Below are 22,399 nucleotides of genomic sequence, written 5' to 3' on the forward strand. Positions count from 1 at the left end.
ACAAGAACGTAAGACCTTTGAAGTCAGAATGATTGAATATTTTAACACCCAACAGAAAGGACTTAACAAGGATCTGGGGTTCCTAGCCCATTATAAACCATAAAGCTGTATGTCTCTGTTGATCACCCACCCCTCACCTATCCACACCCATCCTGTTAGAATATCAATGATATGCTTTGATGTCCCCATGCATACAGTGGGGGAAATAAGTATTTGATCCCTTGCTGATTTTGTAAGTTTGCCCACTGACAAAGACATGAGCAGCCCATAATTGAAGGGTAGGTTATTGGTAACAGTGAGAGATAGCACATCACAAATTTAATCCGGAAAATCACATTGTGGAAAGTATATGAATTTATTTGCATTCTGCAGAGGGAAATAAGTATTTGATCCCCCACCAACCAGTAAGAGATCTGGCCCCTACAGACCAGGTAGATGCTCCAAATCAACTCGTTACCTGCATGACAGACAGCTGTCGGCAATGGTCACCTGTATGAAAGACACCTGTCCACAGACTCAGTGAATCAGTCAGACTCTAACCTCTACAAAATGGCCAAGAGCAAGGAGCTGTCTAAGGATGTCAGGGACAAGATCATACACCTGCACAAGGCTGGAATGGGCTACAAAACCATCAGTAAGACGCTGGGCGAGAAGGAGACAACTGTTGGTGCCATAGTAAGAAAATGGAAGAAGTACAAAATGACTGTCAATCGACAAAGATCTGGGGCTCCACGCAAAATCTCACCTCGTGGGGTATCCTTGATCATGAGGAAGGTTAGAAATCAGCCTACAACTACAAGGGGGGAACTTGTCAATGATCTCAAGGCAGCTGGGACCACTGTCACCACGAAAACCATTGGTAACACATTACGACATAACGGATTGCAATCCTGCAGTGCCCGCAAGGTCCCCCTGCTCCGGAAGGCACATGTGACGGCCCGTCTGAAGTTTGCCAGTGAACACCTGGATGATGCCGAGAGTGATTGGGAGAAGGTGCTGTGGTCAGATGAGACAAAAATTGAGCTCTTTGGCATGAACTCAACTCGCCGTGTTTGGAGGAAGAGAAATGCTGCCTATGACCCAAAGAACACCGTCCCCACTGTCAAGCATGGAGGTGGAAATGTTATGTTTTGGGGGTGTTTCTCTGCTAAGGGCACAGGACTACTTCACCGCATCAATGGGAGAATGGATGGGGCCATGTACCGTACAATTCTGAGTGACAACCTCCTTCCCTCCGCCAGGGCCTTAAAAATGGGTCGTGGCTGGGTCTTCCAGCACGACAATGACCCAAAACATACAGCCAAGGCAACAAAGGAGTGGCTCAGAAGAAGAAGCACATTAGGGTCATGGAGTGGCCTAGCCAGTCACCAGACCTTAATCCCATTGAAAACTTATGGAGGGAGCTGAAGCTGCGAGTTGCCAAGCGACAGCCCAGAACTCTTAATGATTTAGAGATGATCTGCAAAGAGGAGTGGACCAAAATTCCTCCTGACATGTGTGCAAACCTCATCATCAACTACAGAAGACGTCTGACCGCTGTGCTTGCCAACAAGGGTTTTGCCACCAAGTATTAGGTCTTGTTTGCCAGAGGGATTAAATACTTATTTCCCTCTGCAGAATGCAAATAAATTCATATACTTTCCACAATGTGATTTTCCGGATTTAATTTGTGATGTGCTATCTCTCACTGTTACCAATAACCTACCCTTCAATTATGGGCTGCTCATGTCTTTGTCAGTGGGCAAACTTACAAAATCAGCAAGGGATCAAATACTTATTTCCCCCACTGTACTTCCTACCCACCCCCCTCCTCCCACCCTGTCAGACTGTCATAGTAATGCTTGAATGTTTTCACTTATATACACTGTCAGCTAGCACATTTGCTTATTTCCGATCTGAGGAAGAAGGGCAACCTTCGAAAGCTAATCAAGAAATGTATTAAGTTATGTCCAATAAAAAAGGTATCATCTTATTTTCTTTTCCATGTTTTATTTTGTTTGATTTCTATTGATAATCTATTAAAGGATAAACCTGGTACAGCTTTTTTTTTTTTTACCTGAAATGTTCATTATTTAATTAAAATTGCTTATTGGTAGGGCACTATACCAGATGGCAGCCTAGTTCTACTGCTCCTCACCCTGACCTACTATTAATTGGCATTTCTCCGGTCTTAAGCATTTGTGAGAACTCTGTGACCGTGCATAGCGTGTCAGTGATGGCGGGGAAAAAGGAGTCGGGTTGGCTCTCAGGGCGCTTTGTGAGTAAGGCTCGGGTCAGCCACGTGGCGAGTCCGCCATCGCAAGCTTCACATTCTGACTCTGACTCAGCACTGTCCCTGGCAGAGTCGCGGCTACCTCCGTCCCAGAAGAAAGGTGTATCTGCGGAACTAAAGAAAATCCTCTCGTCGATTCAAGCTGACATTAATACTTCCAGGGTTGAAATCTTGGATTGTATTGAAACGCTGAGCTCAGATCTCAGAGAGCTAGGCGGGCGGATGGAAGACATTGAGCTGAAGATGGATGTGCACGCGGAATCCCTGTCTACCCAAGCAACAAAAATTTCTGATTTGGGGACTCACTATGAACAGCTCCTGATTAAAGTTGATGGTTTGGAAAATACAGGACATAGGCACAATCTCCACTTTCGAGGTGTGCCGGAGGGGGGGTGCAATGGAGGATGTTCCTGCCATTATTAAATCTCTCTGTGCCAAATTGCTGGAAGCCGAGGAGAGTGCTCATCTGCTGGAACTGGACCGTGCTCACCGAGCTTTGGGCCAGCGTTCGGATGGAAGACCGCGGGATATAATAGCATGCTTTTCTCGTTATGTGGACAAGGAGCTGATTTCAATGTGTGCCTGCCAAAAGTTTGAAGGATCCTTAAAAAATGGGTTGTGGGTTGTGTCTTGAATGTATGATTTGATGGAGCTCAAACACAGCTGTAGATGGATATCGGTAAATTTACATAAACACTCCAATAAAGAGTCTCTGGCCAAGACTATCAGTCGCCCACGGGGCTGCTCTAAACGTTTATGTATCTTGGGTAGTAGGTAAAGCGAGGTTACTAACCTGTAGCAGATATTCTCCGAGGACAGCAGGCTGATTGTTCTCACTGATGGGTGACGTCCATGGCCAGCCCCACGATCGGAAAATCTTCCTAGCAACAGAAGTTTGCTAACCCTCGCGAGATCCGCATGCATCGCGCATGCGCGCCGTCTTCCCGCCCGCTTCTAGCATGCTCCTCAGTCCAGTATAAAGCAAAGACAAGGGAAGACACAACTCCAAAGGGGAGGAGGGGATTGTGAGAACAATCAGCCTGCTGTCCTTGGAGAATACCTGCTACAGGTTAGTAACCTTGCTTTCTCCGAGGACAAGCAGGCTGCTTGTTCTCACTGATGGGATATTCCTAGCCCCCAAGCTCACTCAAAACAACAAACATTGGTCAATTGGGCCTCGCAACAGCGAGGACATAACTGAGATTGACCTAAAACTTATCCAACTAACTGAGAGTGCAGCCTGGAACAGAATAAAAATGGGCCTAGGGGATGGAGTTGGATTCTAAACCCCAAACAGATTCTGCAGCACCGACTGCCCGAACTGACTGTCGTGTCGGGTATCCTGCTGTAGGCAGTAATGAGATGTGAATGTGTGGACAGATGACCACGTTGCAACCTTGCAAATCTCTTCAATAGAGGCTGACTTCAAGTGGGCCACTGACACTGCCATGGCTCGAACACTATGAGCCGTGACATGACCCTCAAGAGTCAGCCCAGCCTGGGCATAAGTGAAGGAAATGCAATCTGCTAGGCAATTTGAGATGGTGCGTTTCACGACAGCCACTCCCCTTCTATTGGGGTCAAAAGAAACAAACATTTGGGCGGACTGTCTGAAGGTGCTTTTCCGCTCCAGGTAGAAGGCCAATGCTCGCTTGCAGTCCAATGTGTGCAACTGACGTTCAGCAGGGTGGGTATGAGGTCGGGGAAAGAATGTTGGCAAGACAATTGACTGGTTAAGATGGAACTCCGACACCACCTTTGGGTGAGTGCGGAGGACTACTCTGTTATGATGAAATTTGGTATAAGGAGCATGAGCTACCAAGGCTTGAAGCTCACTGACTCTGAGCTGAAGTGACTGCCACCAAGAAAAGGACCTTCCAGGTCAAGTACTTCAGATGGCAAGACTTCAGTGGCTCAAAAGGAGGTTTCATCAGCTGGGTGAGAACGACATTGAGATCCCATGACACTGTAGGAGGCTTGATAGGGGGCTTCGACAAAAGCAAGCCTCTCATGAACCGAACAACTAAAGGCTGTCCCGAGATAGGCTTACACTCTACACGGTAATGAAAAGCCCTAATTGCGCTAAGAAAAACGGGTCTGAAAGATTAGACTTTAGTGACTTTAGATGTATGTTCTCTGTACACCAGTATCCCCCAGAAAGAAGCACTGGAGGTATTGCAGATATCATTGGAAGAGAGGCCAAGACCCCATTTAGTCCCTTCAGAATTCCTAGTGAAATTAAGTGAGATAGCCATGAAAAATAATTTCTTTATTTTTGACAGCAAAATGTTCCAACAGAAATCTGGCATAGCAATGGGCGCTACGTTCGCGCCCACAGTGGCAAATCTCTTTATGGCAGTTTTCGAAGAAAAATGGATTTTTACGTCATGGTTTTTCCACTATGTCAAATGTTGGAAACGTTTCATCGATGGCGTGTTCTGCATATGGACAGGGACATCTGAGATGTTACAGCAATTTGTGAGTTTTCTTAATTTGTGTCACCCTCGGATAAAATTTGAAGTTGTAAGTCACAAGCATCATATAGCTTTTTTGGATGTATGGGTTCAAAAAGAGGGAGAAAATGTCAACACAACTGTGTTTTCTAAACCAACAGACCGCAACTCCCTTTTACATTATGGGAGTATGCATCCTCCCCACATGAAGAAGAACATCCCATATGCCCAATTTTTACGCCAAAGGCGGATATGTTCCCATGAGAAAGATTACAAATTATGCACAAACTCACTACGTAAGAAATTATTGCAACGTGGATATCCGAGACAGTTAATTAAGAGAACAGTTAAAAGAGCAAAATATAATCAGAGGGAAGCGTTATTAGAATATAAATCCAAACGACAAGATGAAGATATATTGCCCTTTGTCCTAAAATTTAATGCAGAAGCTACAGAAAGTACAGAAAGATGCAGCTCTCAGGCATTTTGAGCCTTTAGCTATGCAGTTCATGAGTCATAACTGACTTGTCAATTCAATACAAAAGGGCTTTTATAAACTTACCCCAGGATTTATACAAGTAAACGTATGTGCAGCACCAAGAAAGCATGTACTTTTATGCACTTTTATAACTTGTTCAGGGTCAGAGCTTGGGAGAGAATGGGCATCACTGGGATTTACACACATTATTTATAAAATATATGTACTTCATGTGTGTACGTTTACACTTGCTCCTGAACAGGCATGTGTCTGCAGGTTCAGTCTAGGAGCGATTTCTGCCATTTTCTTTGCCCTAGTATTTTATAAAGAAACAGAGGTGCCTATGTATCTTTATAAAATAGGCTTAAAATAGGTGCCTCCTTGGCCACCACATATAAATGGTCTCCACATAGGCTTTTCCTACTAATTTCAGAGAGCAGAATTCACTAGGAAGTGTACACTACCACTGTTCTTCTCCTTCAGTCTAGGTGGACATAGAAACACAGATGATGACAGATAAAGATCATATGGCCTATCCAGTCTGCTCATCCATACCATCCACTATATGTTCTTCTCCCTTAGAGATCCTGTGTGCTTGAACCATGCTTTCATGAATTCAGATACAGTCTTGTCTCCACCTCCACTTGGGGGCGGTTCCACTTAGTGTTCCAGTGCCTGAGTGGACCCTAGCTAATTATCTAGAATCCTGTATCAAATTCTGATATAAGCTGACTGATATCACTCTAGCCACTACAGTCGAACCTCATAAAGTCAAGAGCCACTGTTGCCCATCTAAAATATGCTTTCCTGGAAAGCATTTGCAGAGCAGCTACTTGGTCCTTGCTTCATATTTCACACTGCTGCTTGAGTCGTCAATCAGAGACTGCATTTGGTTGAGCAGTAACAACAAGCTTGTCTTTTTGTGATCTGTGCAATTTTCACATAGTCATCTGATTCCTCTTCAACAAAGAGATTGTCTATTAAATGGAGTGGCCTTGAGCTTAGGACTCATCCACTTTTGTATCTGATTACTTCTTGCTTGTCAGTAAGTGGGGGGGAAACCCAGAGTTGCTTACCTGTAACAGATGTTTTCCACAGATAGCTGTACAGGCACACAGACTCTACCACTTCCCCAAGAGTTGCCTTATTCCTGAGCTGTGGAACTAAGTGAGGAGCAACTGCATGTGGATAAGGACACACATGCATAGAACTCCCCAGTGGTTCTGGGTTCTGGAGAGCTGTTCCATCCTGGCACCTCATGATGGTATTACCCTTTTGTGTGGTGCCCAAAGCTGTCTATAGAAAATGTCTGTTATAGGTATCAGTTTAGCTGATTTACAAAGGTTGGAAACACTGAGAAGAGTTTGTTTAAACATGCATGGGAGCTCCTGTGCAGCCAGTAACTCATGAGTACCTTCAGTCTTTTTTTGTCTGAATTTTCACATGGCCTGCTTTTCATTCTATCGCAGCACTTATTTCTGAAAGCAGCATGTCCCCCCCCCCCCCCATCTTTTAGCTTTTGTTTCTCCTCTTCTTCCTGAGTTATTTGGTTCTCCCTACTCCTGACATAAAAAAAAATAAAGCTGTCCTCTTTACTACCTGAACTAACACAGACAAATATTAACTCCTGTGGCAAAAGGCTGATGACTTTTATCTTGTTTCGGTAGGTATATGTTCAGTGCAATGAAGATTGTGTAGACAGAGATCTTCAAACAGATGAAATAGACACTATAGACAAATGGACTCAGCACCCAGGAGAGAGTGCCTTGGTATCTGGAGGTAAGAATTTACATCCTGTAGATTTATAGGACCAACATGCCAATCATAAAAGTACCACCTAAAAATATATCCAATATCTTTGAATGGTGGAGATTATTCATGCATTTAAATGTACCATGGATTCCTTGGATAGAGGTTTACTGGCTTGGAAGGATTCAATTAGCTAGCCTGATCGACTAAATTTGTCTTTTGCCAGCATATAAATCTATTCTGTACAGAATTGTTACCACTGTTTGTAGTCTCAACCCATATTGAGATCCTAATTTGATGATGCTATATTAAGTTTGTTTTATTGCTTTTATTTTTATCCTCTAATACCTTCAGTAAGCTTAGCTGCTCTTACACCTCTCCAGATGCCTTTGTGGCCTAGCTGGCCTGAGGACTGAGCTCAGTCTTCATGCTGGACGCTGGCCAACAAGGGGTGCACTGGTAGTAACCATCTTCCTTCCATTTCTTGGACTTGGTAGTGCACTCAGCCTTGAACGGCCAAAAGAATTTTGGTTTTGTCTTTGTGTAGTTGTACAGTTGTTTAAATTGTGTTCAGAAGTAGCTGCTCTGGGGCCATTGCCATCCAGCTAAGATGTAATTTCTTGTAGATATGCCATCCATTATAAGTCATTATCATGTCTGGGAGATTCTTCTTTTGACAGTTATTCTCTTCATCTGTGCCTGTGATGCATGGAGGAGTAGCCTAATGGCTAGTGCAGTGGACTGAGAGCCAGGGGAACTGGGTTCGATTTCCCCTGCAGTTCCTTGTGTCCTTGGGCAAGTCACATAACCTTCCATTTCTCCACATGCAAAAAAAAATCAAAACAAACAAACTTTAATTGTGAGCTCACTAGGAACCGAGAAAGTACCTGTATGTAATATATAAACTGCTTTAGTTGTATCACAGAAAGGAGGTATATCACATTCATGTTCAGAAGATGTGCTTTATAATTTTTGGCAAATGATTCCATTGACATGCTGTGTATGTCTTCTTACAGGACCTAGTAACAGCCAGGCTTTGTCTCTGGATGCTCCATTAATACCTAAAATTGATTCCCAGAAACTAGCAAACTTTCTTCGATCAGCTTGTCAGGTATATTTTTATTCTAAATAGAAATGTGTATAAATATACTGTGAAATATAGGTGGAGCTCAGTATCTCAACTGTATTTCATGAGTTGTCATTAATAGGCAAGTCTGATGATTTCTGTGTATGTAACTTTAGCCTTCCTCCGTCTTTTTATACATCATCGCCAAGCTTTATTCCCAGGCTGCATATCCAGGCAACGTTGAGGAACTTTCTCACATAGGAGCTGCAAGGGCACTTCCTCAAAACCAAGCCCCCACTTTTGTTCTTTGGCCAGCAGGAGCATCTTTCCCTCCCTGAGCCTGATAAGCACATCTCTCACTGTGCACCCAGTCCTGACCAGCCTTAATAAATTGGGCATTCAAAAGTAGAGTACATATGCCACTTGTGGAATCTGGAATGTTGTTGTTTTGTATTTTATCTTTTGGACTTTGATAGAGAGAAAACTGACTGTACCTAAGAGAAAACATCATATTATTATGTTTACTGAACATTTCGGCTTTGCAGTGTCTCTCTCACCTTTGTTTCATTTTATCATCTTATAGCATACTTCCGCTCTTCTTTACTTTTCCATATCTTTCTTGGTATTATTGTAGTTCCTTTTGATTTCTTCTGTTGTAATTGTTTTATTGTACGCTGCTTTGCCATTGCATATGAAGAGTAGTATTTTAAAAATAATAAACCATAAAACATATTATTCCTGATGTAACAGTAGGAAAAACTTAAACATACAATTTAAGTATAAACCTTTAATATTTCCTAGTTACAAAAGTTTTCTCTAATACCTGACCTATCTTGACCTAACATCTTATTGCTATCAATTAAAAAAAAAAAACCTAAATGAAAACCCACACATCTACCCCAGTATCTTTCATGGCTTTTTGGCTGTAATAAATGACTGCTTCTTGGAGCAACTAGTCCAGGAACTCATAAGAGAGGGAGCCATTTTAGATCTAGTCCTTGGTGTAGTGCAGGGCATAGTACGAAAGGTAAGGGTGTTTGGTCCACTGGGATACGGTCAAGCTTGAGCTACTATCAGGAATGAAGCCACAAAGGAAATTTACTATAGCTGCATTTATGTTTCAAAAGGGTGACTATGATAAAATGAGGAAAATGGTTAAAAAGAAGCTAAAATGATTGGCTGCAAGGGTTAGGACATTAAATCAGGCATGGATGTTGTTTAAAAATGGGGTAAAGCACGTAATCAGGAAGAAGCTACTACATAAGCCCAGCAGGAACCAAGAAGTAGTAGAGGATGACACAGATAAGACTTGTGCTGGCTTTATTCCTGGATATTCCTACCGTAAAGCTGTGTTTTGGGACATCTCTCCCTTCTATCCTTGTCTGTCCTTGTCACTGCACTTATATCTTTCCAAAAAAGAGAGAAAAAAAACTGTTTTAATCTGCTCTGCAAATATTGTGATCTGACTGATATGATAGTGGGGATGGGACGACTTTCCTATGAAGAGAGGCTGAGAAGGCTAGGGCTTTTCAGCTTGGAGAAGAGACGGCTGAGGGGAGATATGATAGAAGTGTATAAAATAATGAGTGGAATGGATCGGGTGGATGTGAAGCGACTGTTCACGCTATCCAAAAATACTAGGACTAGAGGGCATGAGTTGAAGCTACAGTGTGGTAAATTTAAAACGAATCGGAGAAAATTTTTCTTCACCCAACGTGTAATTAGACTCTGGAATTCATTGCCGGAGAACGTGGTACGGGCGGTTAGCTTGACGGAGTTTAAAAAGGGGTTAGATAGATTCCTAAAGGACAAGTCCATAGACCACTATTAAATGGACTTGGAAAAATTCCGCATTTTTAGGTATAACTTGTCTGGAATGTTTTTACGTTTGGGGAGCGTGCCAGGTGCCCTTGACCTGGATTGGCCACTGTCGGTGACAGGATGCTGGGCTAGATGGACCTATGGTCTTTCCCAGTATGGCACTACTTATGTACTTATGTACTTATCTGATTGTTGTTTTCAAACTGGTTTATTGATATCTGAAAATCTAAAAACTAGATTTCAGATTTCAAAACTGCCAGATAGTATTAGAACTCCCTTTCTTTTACTAAAATTGTGCTGAACTCTCCCCCTCTCCCATCCCACCCCACCTGGTTTTCTGCAGACAATCTAAACGATTAGGAGTGGCTAGTTTCTGTTGAGAGCTGGGCAGCTTCAAGGTCTATGCTTGTCTCCTACCTGAAGGAAACTCACTCAGATAAGACTTGTGCTGGCTTTATTCCTGGATATTCCTACCCTAAAGCTGTGTTTTTGGACATTTCTGGTGCATTTCGTAACCTGGTCTTCTCCTTGACTTAACCTTGTCTTCCCCTTATCCCAACCAGCTGTGTAGATAAGTGGCTTAATACAGTTCTAGAGAGAGGTTTTACAGCAAACACATTCCACAGGTTTTAAATTTTAAGCCCACCCACCCCAAGACTTCCACTTCCTAAATAGCTTTCCTAAATACACTACTTATCACAAATTAACTCCACCCAAATACAAATCTCTCTGCCTGTGTGGCTGAAAAGTAAAGTTAATCTGCATACCTATTCATACCCATTCCAATAAATCAGGATGACTCTTATTCTCTGTAATAATTGTGGTGCTTTAGTTTCAAGGCCAATCATCTGGAGACTAAAGGCTTGTCCTATATGTCATCAGCTCGCTAGTTTAAAACAGGAGCTCAATAAAGTAAAGCAGGAATTAGACGCACTTAAAGCAGCTTCAAAGACTCCACAAAATCATACTGCACAGAATCAAGCCAAATTCACACCACTGCCTCAAAGGATAAAACCACCTAAGAATAGATGGTTCATGGTAGGCTCAGGCAGATTTCGTTATGTAACACAGAAGCATCCGCCCTCACAAGTGTTGCCCCTACAGAATTCTTTTGCTCCATTACAGCACTGTGATGTTCCTGAAAATAGAACGGAGGCGGAAGAAAAAGCAATGAAGGTGAAACAAAAAGATAGGAAGGTACCCAATGGGATAAGACACCTCCAAATCACTAACGTTGAGACATATACCAGTAAATGTAGATGGAAAGCGATGACCACAAATGCTCACAGTCTAAGCAATAAAGTTCATGATCTTCAAGCCCTGATGTTGGAGGCAGACTTAGACATTGTTGCAATCACAGAGACATGGCTAAATGGTTCCCATGAATGGGATGCAAACATACCAGGCAATAATCTATTTAGGAAGGATAGAGATGGTCGTAAAGGTGGAGGAGTAGCTCTGTATGTGAGAAATGATATCACGGCGACTGAAATGACAGGGACCTGGGGAAAAGAAGAAGCAATATGGATCACCTTAAAAAGAGATGATAGAACCTCTGTCCACGTGGCTGTTGTCTACAGACCCCCGACACAACTGGAGGAACTAGATAAGGATCTGATCGCGGATATTCAAAAGTTAGGAAAGAAGAGAGAGGTGCTGTTGCTGGGAGATTTCAATCTGCCGGATGGCGCCATTTTCTGTACCAGGGTGACATGGAGACTATGAGACATGTCAACTACTTGGATATGTTTGTAATAAGAGAGTTCCCCTGAAGCAGCTATATTTTAGCGAAACAGGGTTCCCCTGTCGGGACTTCATGGAATTTGAGAGAACAACTGTTGTAAGGCTGGACATCATAAAAATTCATGGAGATATTGAGGGGCATAATCGAACATCGCCGGCCAAATAGATCGCCGGCGAACTATGTTGGCGGCGGCACTACAGCTGGCCTGAACCGTATTATTGAAAAAGATGGACGGCCATCTTTTTTTCCGATAATACGGTTTAGCCTAGCCAAATGCCTTGGATTTCGCCAGGTTTGAGATGGCCAGGTTTGTTTTTCAGCAATAATGGGAAAAAATGCCGGCCATCTCCAACCCGGCAAAATCCAAGGCATTTGGTCGTGGGAGGAGCCAGCATTTGTAGCGCACTGGTCCCCCTGACATGCCAGGACACCAGCTGGGCACCCTAGGGGCCAGTGTGGTGGACTTCAGAAAAACCTCCCACATGCATATCTCCCTTACTTAGGGTGCTGAGCCCCCCAACCCCCCCCCCAAACCCACTACCCACAAATGTACAACACTACCAAAGCTCTTAAGGGTGAAGGGGGCAACCACATGTGGGTACAGTGGGTTTTGGAGGGCTTCCATTACCAGCACAAGTATTACAGGTAGGGGGGGATGGCCTGGGTCCGCCTGCCTTAAGTGCACTGCGGTACCCACTAAACGTGCTCCAGGGACTTGCATTCACGCAGGCCTCTAGGACTTGTTGCTGCTGTATAACCTTGGCACACCAGGTGACACCTGAAGACTAATCTCTTTGAAAAAGTCCTTTATTTGAATAAGCACGTTTACTCACAGTTAACTGCAGATCAGATGTTGTGCTCCCTGATACTGAGATTAGCAGTAGGTCAGAGCTGGCAGAATGGTGTACAATGCCCTCTTTCAGCCACATTCAAGACTTGGAACACTCTTCACCTGTACCAAAAATCGCAAGCTGACCACCTTCTTTTCAAGAAGCTGCTGAAGACGTACCTTTTTGTACAAGTGTATTCCATTAGTAATTCTGCTGTTTAGCCATCCTAATTGCTACTAACGTTTTATCCTTATTCTACTGCTAAATTCATGTGTTGTATATTTTAACTTTTGTAATTCATGGAAGTCACATTGTGTTTGCATTTGTGGGAAAATGTGGGGTAGAAATGAACTGTAAATAAATAAATAAATAATAACGTTCTCTAACATGGGTAACACATGAAAGGGATCTAAAACTGTCTTACAAAAATGGCCACTACCTCATGGACTACCGGAAACAAAACAGGGCACACTCTGACCCAGTTAGCAGGGGGGGAAAGCACCATGGGAGTATAGCCCAGTACCCTACACCCACCACAATGCATTGCTAATGTGACTCTGCAGGGCACCTAACAGAAAGGGTGTCACACTCACCCAAGAGCCACATCGCAACCAGGGAAAGGCTGTCGGAGGATACAACACATTCTGCTGTCATGGAGGTGGGTACGGCATTTGAGGCTGGCATACAGGCAAAAAAGGTTTTTAGTTTTATTTTTTTAGAAAAGAAAGGGGTTGGTGACCACTGGGGGAGTATGGGGAGGTCATCCCCCATTCCCTCCAGTGGTCATCTGGTCATTTGGTGCACCTTTTTGAGGCTTGGTCGTGAAAATAAAAGGACCAAGTAAACCCAGCGATATACTGCTGATCGCCGTTTTTTTTTTCCATTATCGCCGAAAACCGGCCATCTGGTAGCCACGCCCATGCCTGCCCATGTCCCGCCTTCGCTTCGCTGCCAACACGCCCCTTTGAACTTTGGCCGGCGACGCGACGGGAAAGCGGCAATGTTGACAAAAAAGCGGCTTTCAATTATACCGATTTGGCTGCTTTTCCGAGATCGCCAGCCATCTCCTGATTTATGTCGGAAAATGGCTGGCGATCACTTTCGAAAATAAGCTGGATTGTCATCTAAGATAAGTACTCTTTCCAAGTCATTGTTTGATAAAAACTGAGTCTCCATTACAAGTGCTTGTAAGGGTACAATGGCAGTGTTTTTGTGAATTTGATATAGTGGAGATTTTTTGTAGACGCATGATTGAAGTGGCTCCCTCATTATACAAAAGGCGTGTCCTTTAAGAACGAGGAAGTTCCGATGTTTCTGAGGTCTTTTTTCTCCACTTTTTTCATCATTGCCTGCCATAGTTGCCCACAAACACGTTGTGTATAGGGTAGAATTGTGGGATAATTTTTGATAATATATTCTACTTATTCCACGAACTTGCAGGGTAATTAAAATCACCCATTATTATTGTGTTGCCTAATTTATTTGCCTCACTAATTTCCTTTAACATGACTGCGTCCTTCTGCTCATCCTGGTCGGGCGGACGGTAGTACACCCCTATCACCATCCTTTTCCTCTTTACACATGGAATTTTGATCCACAATGATTCCAAGAGGTCTTTTGTTTCCTGCAGAATTTCCAATCTATTTGATTCAAGCCTCTCTTTAACATACAGTGCTACTCCTCCCCCAACCCTGTCCACCCTATCACTACGATATAATTTGTACCCCGGTATGACAGTGTCCCACTGGTTATCCTCCTTCCACCAGGTCTCAGAGATGCCTATTATGTCTATTTCTTCATTCATTGCAGTATATTCCAATTCTCCCATCTTATGTCTTAGGCTCCTAGCATTTGCCTAGAGACACTTCAAGCTAGACTTGTTATTCCTTATCACATCATGTTGTTTACTTGACAGTACTATTTTACTATATTTTGTCTGTTTTTTATTATTTTTATTAAAGGTCATTGAATCTACTACAGTATCTTTTGCAACCTCACTATCAAGAAACCCTGTCTTCCCTGTTTGGGCGATATCTTTGCAAGATACCTTATTCCGAACCATACGCTTTTGTGTGACTGTCAGCCTTCCCCCCGTTCCTAAAAGCTACTCTGTTTTTTAAATGATGATGCCAGCAGCCCGGTCCCATCCTGGTTATGGTGGAGCCCATCCTTTCGGAATAGGTTCCCCCTTCCCCAGAATGTTGCCCAGTTCCTGACAAAACTAAAACCCTCCTCCTTGCACCATTGTCTCATCCACGTATTAAGACTCTGGAGCTCTGCCTGTCTCTTGGGCCCTGCGCGTGGAACGGGTATTATTTCAGAAAACGCCACCCTAGAGGATCTGGATTTGAGCTTTCTTCCTAAATTTGGCTTCCAGAACCTCTCTCCCACATTTTCCTATGTTATTGGTATCCACATGTACCAAGACAGCCGGCTCCTCCCCAGCACTATCTAAAATCCCATCTAGGTGTTTCGTGCGGTCCGCCACCTTCGCACCAGGCAGGCAAGTCACCAGACGATCTTCCCGTCCACCAGCCACCCAGCTATCTATATGTCTAATGATCGAATCACCAACTACAACAGCTGTCCTATCCTTTCCCTTCCGGGCAGTAACTGCAGTGGCGTTCCTAGGGGGGTGGACACCCGGGGCGGTGCCCCCCCCCCCCCTCCGATGCAGCACCCCCCCCCCCCCCGATGCAGCGCGGACCCCCCCCCCCCCCGGGTGCAGCACCCCCCCCCCCAATGCAGCGTGGAACCCCCCCCCCCCCCGGGTGCATGCCGCTGTTCCAGGGCAGAGGAAGCTGCAGCGAATGCACAAAGTCAGCGAACTCAGAGCAGGCGCGCGCCGCGGCACCCCCCAGCGGCGTGCACCTGGGGCGGACCGCCCCCACATTGGTACGCCACTGAGTAACTGGAGACATATTCTCGGTGTGAGAGGATAGTAAATCCCCTGGTGTGCAGGTCCTGGCTACAGGAGTACTTCCTACTTCACCTTCTGGGAGACCTCCCTCCTCCAAGGCAGCACATAGGCTACCTGACTGGAGGTGGGACTTCTCTACAACATCCCTGTAGGTCTCGTCTATGTTTTTCTCTATCTCCCTCATTTCTACCATGTCTGCTACTCTAGCCTCAAGAGAACGAACAGGCTCTCTGATGTCTAGGAGCTCTTTGCATCGAGCACACACATATGACATCACACCAACCGGGAGATACATACATGTGGCACTCAGTGCAAAAGACTGGGTGGCATCCCTATCGCTATCCTTTTCCCCTTTACACATGGAATTTCAATCCATAGTGATTCCAAGAAGTGTTTTGTTTCCTGCAGAATTTTCAATCTTTTTGATTCAAGGTTCTCGTTAGTATATAATACTACCCCTCCACCAATTCGATCCACCCTATCACTACGATATAATTTGTACCCCGGTATGGCAGTGTCTTACTGGTTATCCTCCTTCCATCAGGTCTCAGAGATGCCTATTATATCTAATTTTTCATTTAGTGCAATATATTCTAACTCTCCCATCTTATTTCTTAAGCTCCTGGCATTCGCATATAGACATTTCAAACTATGTTTGTTGTTCCTATTTACATCATGTTCATTACTTGACAGTATTAATTTGCAATCTTTTGTCTGTTTTTTTATTTTTATTTAAGGACACCTGATCTACTATGGTCTCTATTGCAACCTCACTGCTTTGGCTGGCCTTATATTCCACTTTTATCTTCCTGGTGTCCTCTGTTCAGTGCTGACAGTTATACCTCTAGAAAGTCTCAGTGTACTACTGAAATCCATCAAACTAATACAAATATTAAAGCGTGCATGTACTTTATGGCTGCTAATAGTGTTTCTTCTTCTATTTGAAAGGTGATTGCAGTTCTGCTTGAAGAAGATCGAGCAGAGAGACAAACTGTTCAGAATCTTAACTCTCAGGAAACCAACCTTTCCATCAGCAATGGCTGTTTCCAGCTGAATACAAATTTACCCTTCCTTCATGGTAACTTGCCCTTTTTGTGGGTTTTTTGTGGATTGTTGAAGAAAAGAAATGATTTACCTCCAAATACAGCTATATGTTTCAAGCTGTGCTGCATACTTTCAGGAACAAAGCTAAACCATACCCACCAATCATAAATCATTAAAGTAAGATAGCACTTCAGAAACAAGAGGATTCAAACATAAGCATGAGTAGAAGGTGAATGAGATTCATTCATCTCTGACACCATTTAAATGAAACATGAATTTGTGTCAGATGGTTTTGAAGAAAGATTTTTTGACTATGTCTGGATTGAAGTGGAAAGGTAATTTATATGGTAAGTTATTTATTTGGACATATTGATATATGGATGTTGATACTGTCTATGAAAAAAATGTGATTCTTTACTGGACCAATGATTATATCTCACTAGAAGAGTGAATATTGTGTTTGAATCCTCTGTTGTTAAATGTCCATTTTACTTTAATGATTTATATGGTTGGTGGGTATGATTTATTTTCTAGTTCAAGCTGTTTATGGTCTTTTCAATACTAATACTAGGAAAAAAGCTAAGGCAGGATTTTATTGTGTGAAATGAAAATATATTGCAATATTATGTACTAATTGTGCTTGGAAGACATAATTGCCAACTGGATATATGCTATATAAATATGTGTGTATATGTATACCTCGAGGATTTTAAGTAACATAAACATAGAGGGGCATAATCGAACGTCGCCGGCCAAATAGATCGCCGGTGATCTATGTTGGCGGCGGAGCTACAGCTGGCCGGAACCGTATTATCGAAAAAGAGGGCCGGCCATCTTTTTTGTCGATAATATGGTTTAGCCCGGCCAAATGCCGTGGAGTTCGCCGGGTTTGAGATGGCCGGGTTTGTTTTTCAGCGATAATGGAAAGTTATGTCGGCCATCTCAAACCCCGGCCAAATTCAAGGCATTTGGCCGTGGGAGGAGCTAGCATTTTTAGTGCATTGGCCCCCCTGACATGCCAGGACACCAACCAGCCACTCTAGGGGTCACTGAGGTGGACTTCAGAAAAGCTTCCACGTGCATAGCTCCCTTACTTTGGGAGCTGAGCCCCCCAAACCCACTACCCACAAATGTACTGCACCCACTAAATTTGCTCCAGGGACCTGCATACAGCCTCTAGGACTTATTGCTGCTGTATAACTTTGGCACACCAGTTCACACCTGAAGACTAATCTCTCTGAAAAAGTACCCTTACAAGCATTCAATGCTGCCAGTCAACATAGCATTGTGAAGTTTGCTGAGTAAGCTTGGGAAGCACTTATGTAAGATGGTTGTATGACTACTTTTAGGGGTTCACTTTGCTTTTTACCCCTATTAGTTTTTTTACCCCTGACACAGCCTGAGGGTGAAACGTGGCCATGTTGGGTAACTTGTAATAAACCACTTCTTCTGTTACCCTCCTGTTCTATTTTTTTGTCTTTTTTGATCTGCTTTTTTTCTTTTGATTTGCTATTTCTGTAGCAGATCTTTGCCTTTTTTTGTTTCTGTCCGTGGTCTAAAACAAAAAGGAAAAGAAATTAAATTAGCTACATATGACATGATCCTTGGTACTTCAAACACTCAATGTAGATCTATCGTTCAGGGCAGAAAGTACTAGAAATCCAATCAGATCAGACTTGAGAAGGTTTGTCACAGAAGAATGTAATTAGATGAGAAAGTTAAAAAAATACATAGTTAACATTCTTATACCAAGGAAACGTGCTTCAATCTGAAGAACTCTTGGTCTCTGTATCAAAAATTGCTTCCTCCTTTTCTGAGTTATTCTGGTGATGTCTGGGAAAAACTCAAATCTGGTAATCTAGAAAATGTTGATTCTGATGCCTGAAATACATTTTCAGTACTAAGTCCCTCTCATTCTCAGTAGAAAAAGTAGCTGTTAAAGTTGTACTTAAAGGCGGTCTCAAATTATCCAAAGTAGTAGATACATCCAGATGGTCTTAAGAAACATCCGTGTTATCTAATAAAAATTTCTGAGAAGTCAGTGAGAATATAGTAAATCCTTGTGTTGTCTGAAATAATTTCTTTAGAGATTCCCAACACTTCTAGCTAATATTTTTGTAAAGTTTCTCTCTGTGAATATCTAGGAAAGTTTTAAAAGCGAAGATTTTTCATTCCAGACAATTTCTCTAATGCTTCTAATCTTCTTTGTGTTGCCATTGCTTATGAAGAACTTATTAATTGAAAAAATTCTAATTTGGTAACTCTGATTTCCAAAATATCAATTTTCTTGTCACACACTGTTACTTGATTAGCACAGTCAGAAACTTTAGTAGATAAGTTTGCTATTTGCTTCCTAGTAGATTTACAAGATTGAATCATCTTGTCCAAAAAGAAGATTGCCATCCACAGAGAATCCAGAGTCACACTCAGTGGTTTTTCTATATTAAATTGACTGTGTATTTCACATGGCAGAGAGATAAATGACTCACCAGGCTGATCAGATAACCTCGACTGAGAATAGGATGCCTTACCTTGTAAACAGGGGTGCTCAGTCGAGGAAAGCCTTCTCAATTGGCTCTCTGTAAATTCGGCTCCATCCTGAAGTTTTCCTCCTTCACCTTCTAATTCAACAGACTTTGGTTAGGGGGGGAGGGTCTGTACTTCTCGGATAAGAGCGTAGCCTCTCCCGTTGAGAGAGACGCCGAATCTCCTTCCTTTGGCAAACCTTCCAGATGACCTCCCTGTGCAGCTACAGAACCCAATTCCTGGTGAACAAGATGATCAATTGGGCCAAATTTCAGGGCTGGAGTTAAAGAAGAGGACATATTGGCCCGAGAACTTCCTTTCTGCTTTCCCATGGCGACAAAGAAAACAATAGCAAGGGAACAAAAACATTGAGGCTCAGCGCTTCACATCATAGTTGCCATTTTGTTCCACCCACAAAAGAGTGTACACTATTGATGGCAAACGTAAAAACACAAAATTTTGTGGTTTTCTGCATATTTTCATTTTCCAGCAGTATGAAATGACATGGGAAATGTTTCAAATGAATGCACATCCCTACTATGATCTTTGTTAGTGCACAATCAGTTTGTTAGTTTATCTTAAAAATTTAATGCATACTAAATTGACTTGTTAACTTACGGATTAGTTACAAGCCAATGTTCCTCCTAAAAGCTGTCCTGTAAAAAAAGATGCGTATCTACATAGCACATATTTTACAGATAGACTTACACATAGGCAAAGCATGGGTGAGATTTGCAATTACACAGCATATATTTTATAAGTTGTGTGTATGTATCTCTGGCATTTAGGCATATGCAGCTCTGTGGCTGGCATATATTTTCACTGTTAGACTAGTATTCTATAAAGAAAAGTAGGCACCTATGTTCCTTTATAGAATAGGCTTTTACCAGGTGCCCAATTATAGAATTGCACCCTTCAGGTCATGTTTACTAAGCCACGTTATAGGCGTGTTAACGTTTTTAATGCGCGTTACTGTGTTCACACAGTATCCCTATAGGCGCCTACACAGCACGTGTGCTAATTGTAGGTGCATTAAAACCACTAACGCGCCTTAGTAAACAGGGCCCTTAGTGAATATTAAAAGTTTTAATGTGCACTCAACAATTTTTATTACAACGAATGTGTGAAATAAACCTTCCGTTTGATGTGGTCCTGCTTATGCAGAAACAGGAAGTTGCATCTGAGGCCTGCACTAGCTGCTTGTTTGAATCGCTTCTCACTGTTGTAAGTCTCTGGAAGTGAAGTTTTAATAGGTACTCTGAGGAGTGGGGATGGGAGTTGGGATTGAGAGACGGGGAGAGATGAGAGACAGGAAGAGCTGATGGTTCATGAGTGGGGTAAGGAGTGAAACAGAGAGGGAGAGATATTGCACTGCAGGAGGGAGGGAGAGAAAATTTTTGCCCACCCAAAATGTTCTTTCTGTCTGTACCACTGCATTTTCAATCTGGCCATGTTTTATATCAACAGGCAGGAAGCAGCATGGATTTGTGACTTTGTCATCACTAGTCATGTTGAAATAGAAGACTCTTTTCTCCATGGTTTTCATAATCAAATAGCCAACAGGCTTAGCAGAGTTCTTCAACCTGATGAGTGGTCTCTGAGTCAGAGAATTCTGCACACATCTTTCATTGTTGATGAAATCCTAGATGTCTTCACCAACAGCGAGAAAGCAAAACTATTTTTTCAGCTCTTCCATTCTCTAATAAACTAGCAAGTGCTTCTCTGCCTAATACCTGGATTTGGCTTCTACTTTACACTTAAAGTATCCCACTTGTAGCAAAACCCTGCACAAGTTGTAACAGAGACCCAGCACCATGAGTTTCATGGTGCCCTACTGGCCTTGTTAGATCAGTTCTCTCTGCTTAAAAGACTTTTGGGTGCTTCAACTATAACCTTTATTCATCATCTAAAATGAAGGCTGCTACCTTCAGGAAAGTTTCAAATTACTAGCCCCCACAGCATGAAAATTAAGCATTGGTTAGGACTATGAACACCTATTCAAGATACTTTAATTTCAAGAAAACCATCTACCAGATGTACCTGCACCTTTAGCAGAAGGTGTGTTCTATTTGGAGCTTCACGAATGGGCATGACCCCCATTTGCTGTTCTCCTTACACCATGTTGCTCTACTAAATTTCTCGATGTAAGGTTCCAGATGACCTCCATTAGAATATATTGTATCACTCTCTTGGCATATCATGCTCTGGTTGATAGACTTCCAGCTTTCCATTGTCTTATTGAAGGGGCTTCTTTATGTCAGAGTGCCATTCAGAAGCCTCAGTGTCATCTTTACATCTCTTACGAAGCTACTGTCTGAGACAGTGGAATCTGCTTCTCTTAAGCATATTACCTGGAAAGATTTTTTTTCTTCTAATCTGTGGTTACTTTAGTTATAAGAATGAGATTTTTAAGCGCTAGTTATCTATGAACCATATACTGTATTTCAAACATACCAAAATAGTTCTTTGAGCTCTCTCCAAGTTCTTATCTAGGTGCTTCCTGTCCAAAACAATAAGAATCCACACAAGTAGTCTATTCACACTTTGCACTGCAAATGAGCTCTTGCTTATTATTACCTCAAAAGTACTAAATCCATTAGAAACTTTGTAGAGCCATTTGTCTTCTTTGATCTTAACAGAGTTGACATTCCACTAGTCAAACTATGGCAAATTGGCATCTTACATTTAGTTCTTTTACAGACTAAAGTGAAATTTCAAGACAGAGCCCATGCAGCTAGTGTGGCTCTCCTGAAGTCTGTTTTGCTGGATACCATATGCAGAGTAATGAGTTGGCCCTCACTTCATACTTCACATTACTGTTTGCCAGTCCATATTCAGAGACGTTTCGTTCAGTCAAACCATGCTGACCAGCCTTTGTGATGATTGGGCTGCTCCTGAACAATGGATGATTCATAATGAAATGAGCAGCCCTGATTTTTGGAGTTACCCACTTGTGTGTCTGACTTAAGCCTGCATGTCGACCAAAAAAACATTGCTGCTCAACTGTAATTGGTGTTTTACTTAAATAGCAGGATTGATTAGGCCCTGGAACTCATTGCCAGAGCAAGTGGTAAAAGCAGTTAATGCAGTTGAGTTTAAAAAAGGTTTGGACAGATTTCTGGAGGAAAGTCCATAAAGCATTATTAAAGTAGACCTAGGGGAAACCACTGCTTATCCCTATGATTAAGCAGCATGGAATCTTGCTGCTTTTGGGACTTTACAAGGTACAAGTGACCTGAATTGGCCACTGTTGGAAACTGGGCTAGATGGACATTTGTTGTGATCTGGTAGAGCAACTCTTATGTTCTTATGCACAGTTCTCCCATCTCCATGAAAGTTGCATTCCTCCTTGAACTGTGGAACTAACTGAAGACGGTCTTTTACAAAGATACGGTAGCGTTTTTAGCATGTGCTAATGATTAGCATGCGCTAAATGCTAGAGACACCCATAGGAATATATGGGTGTCTCTAGCATTTAGCACATGCTTATTTTTAG

At 42.6% G+C, this 22,399-nt stretch overlaps 1 protein-coding gene across 3 annotated transcripts in view; it reads left to right on the forward strand.

Annotated features, from left to right (window-relative positions):
• Positions 1-22,399, forward strand: part of WDR60 (WD repeat domain 60) — a 303,464-nt gene that overhangs the window by 138,687 nt on the left and 142,378 nt on the right. For all 3 annotated transcript variants that reach the window (XM_030198750.1, XM_030198757.1, XM_030198766.1), the window contains exons 12-14: positions 6,871-6,982; positions 7,969-8,063; positions 16,282-16,411. In XM_030198750.1, coding sequence (XP_030054610.1) covers positions 6,871-6,982; positions 7,969-8,063; positions 16,282-16,411 — 337 coding nt within the window. The remainder of the gene's footprint in view (positions 1-6,870; positions 6,983-7,968; positions 8,064-16,281; positions 16,412-22,399) is intronic.

The sequence above is a fragment of the Microcaecilia unicolor genome, chromosome 1 (assembly GCF_901765095.1).
Source record: "Microcaecilia unicolor chromosome 1, aMicUni1.1, whole genome shotgun sequence".
Taxonomy (NCBI): domain Eukaryota; kingdom Metazoa; phylum Chordata; class Amphibia; order Gymnophiona; family Siphonopidae; genus Microcaecilia; species Microcaecilia unicolor.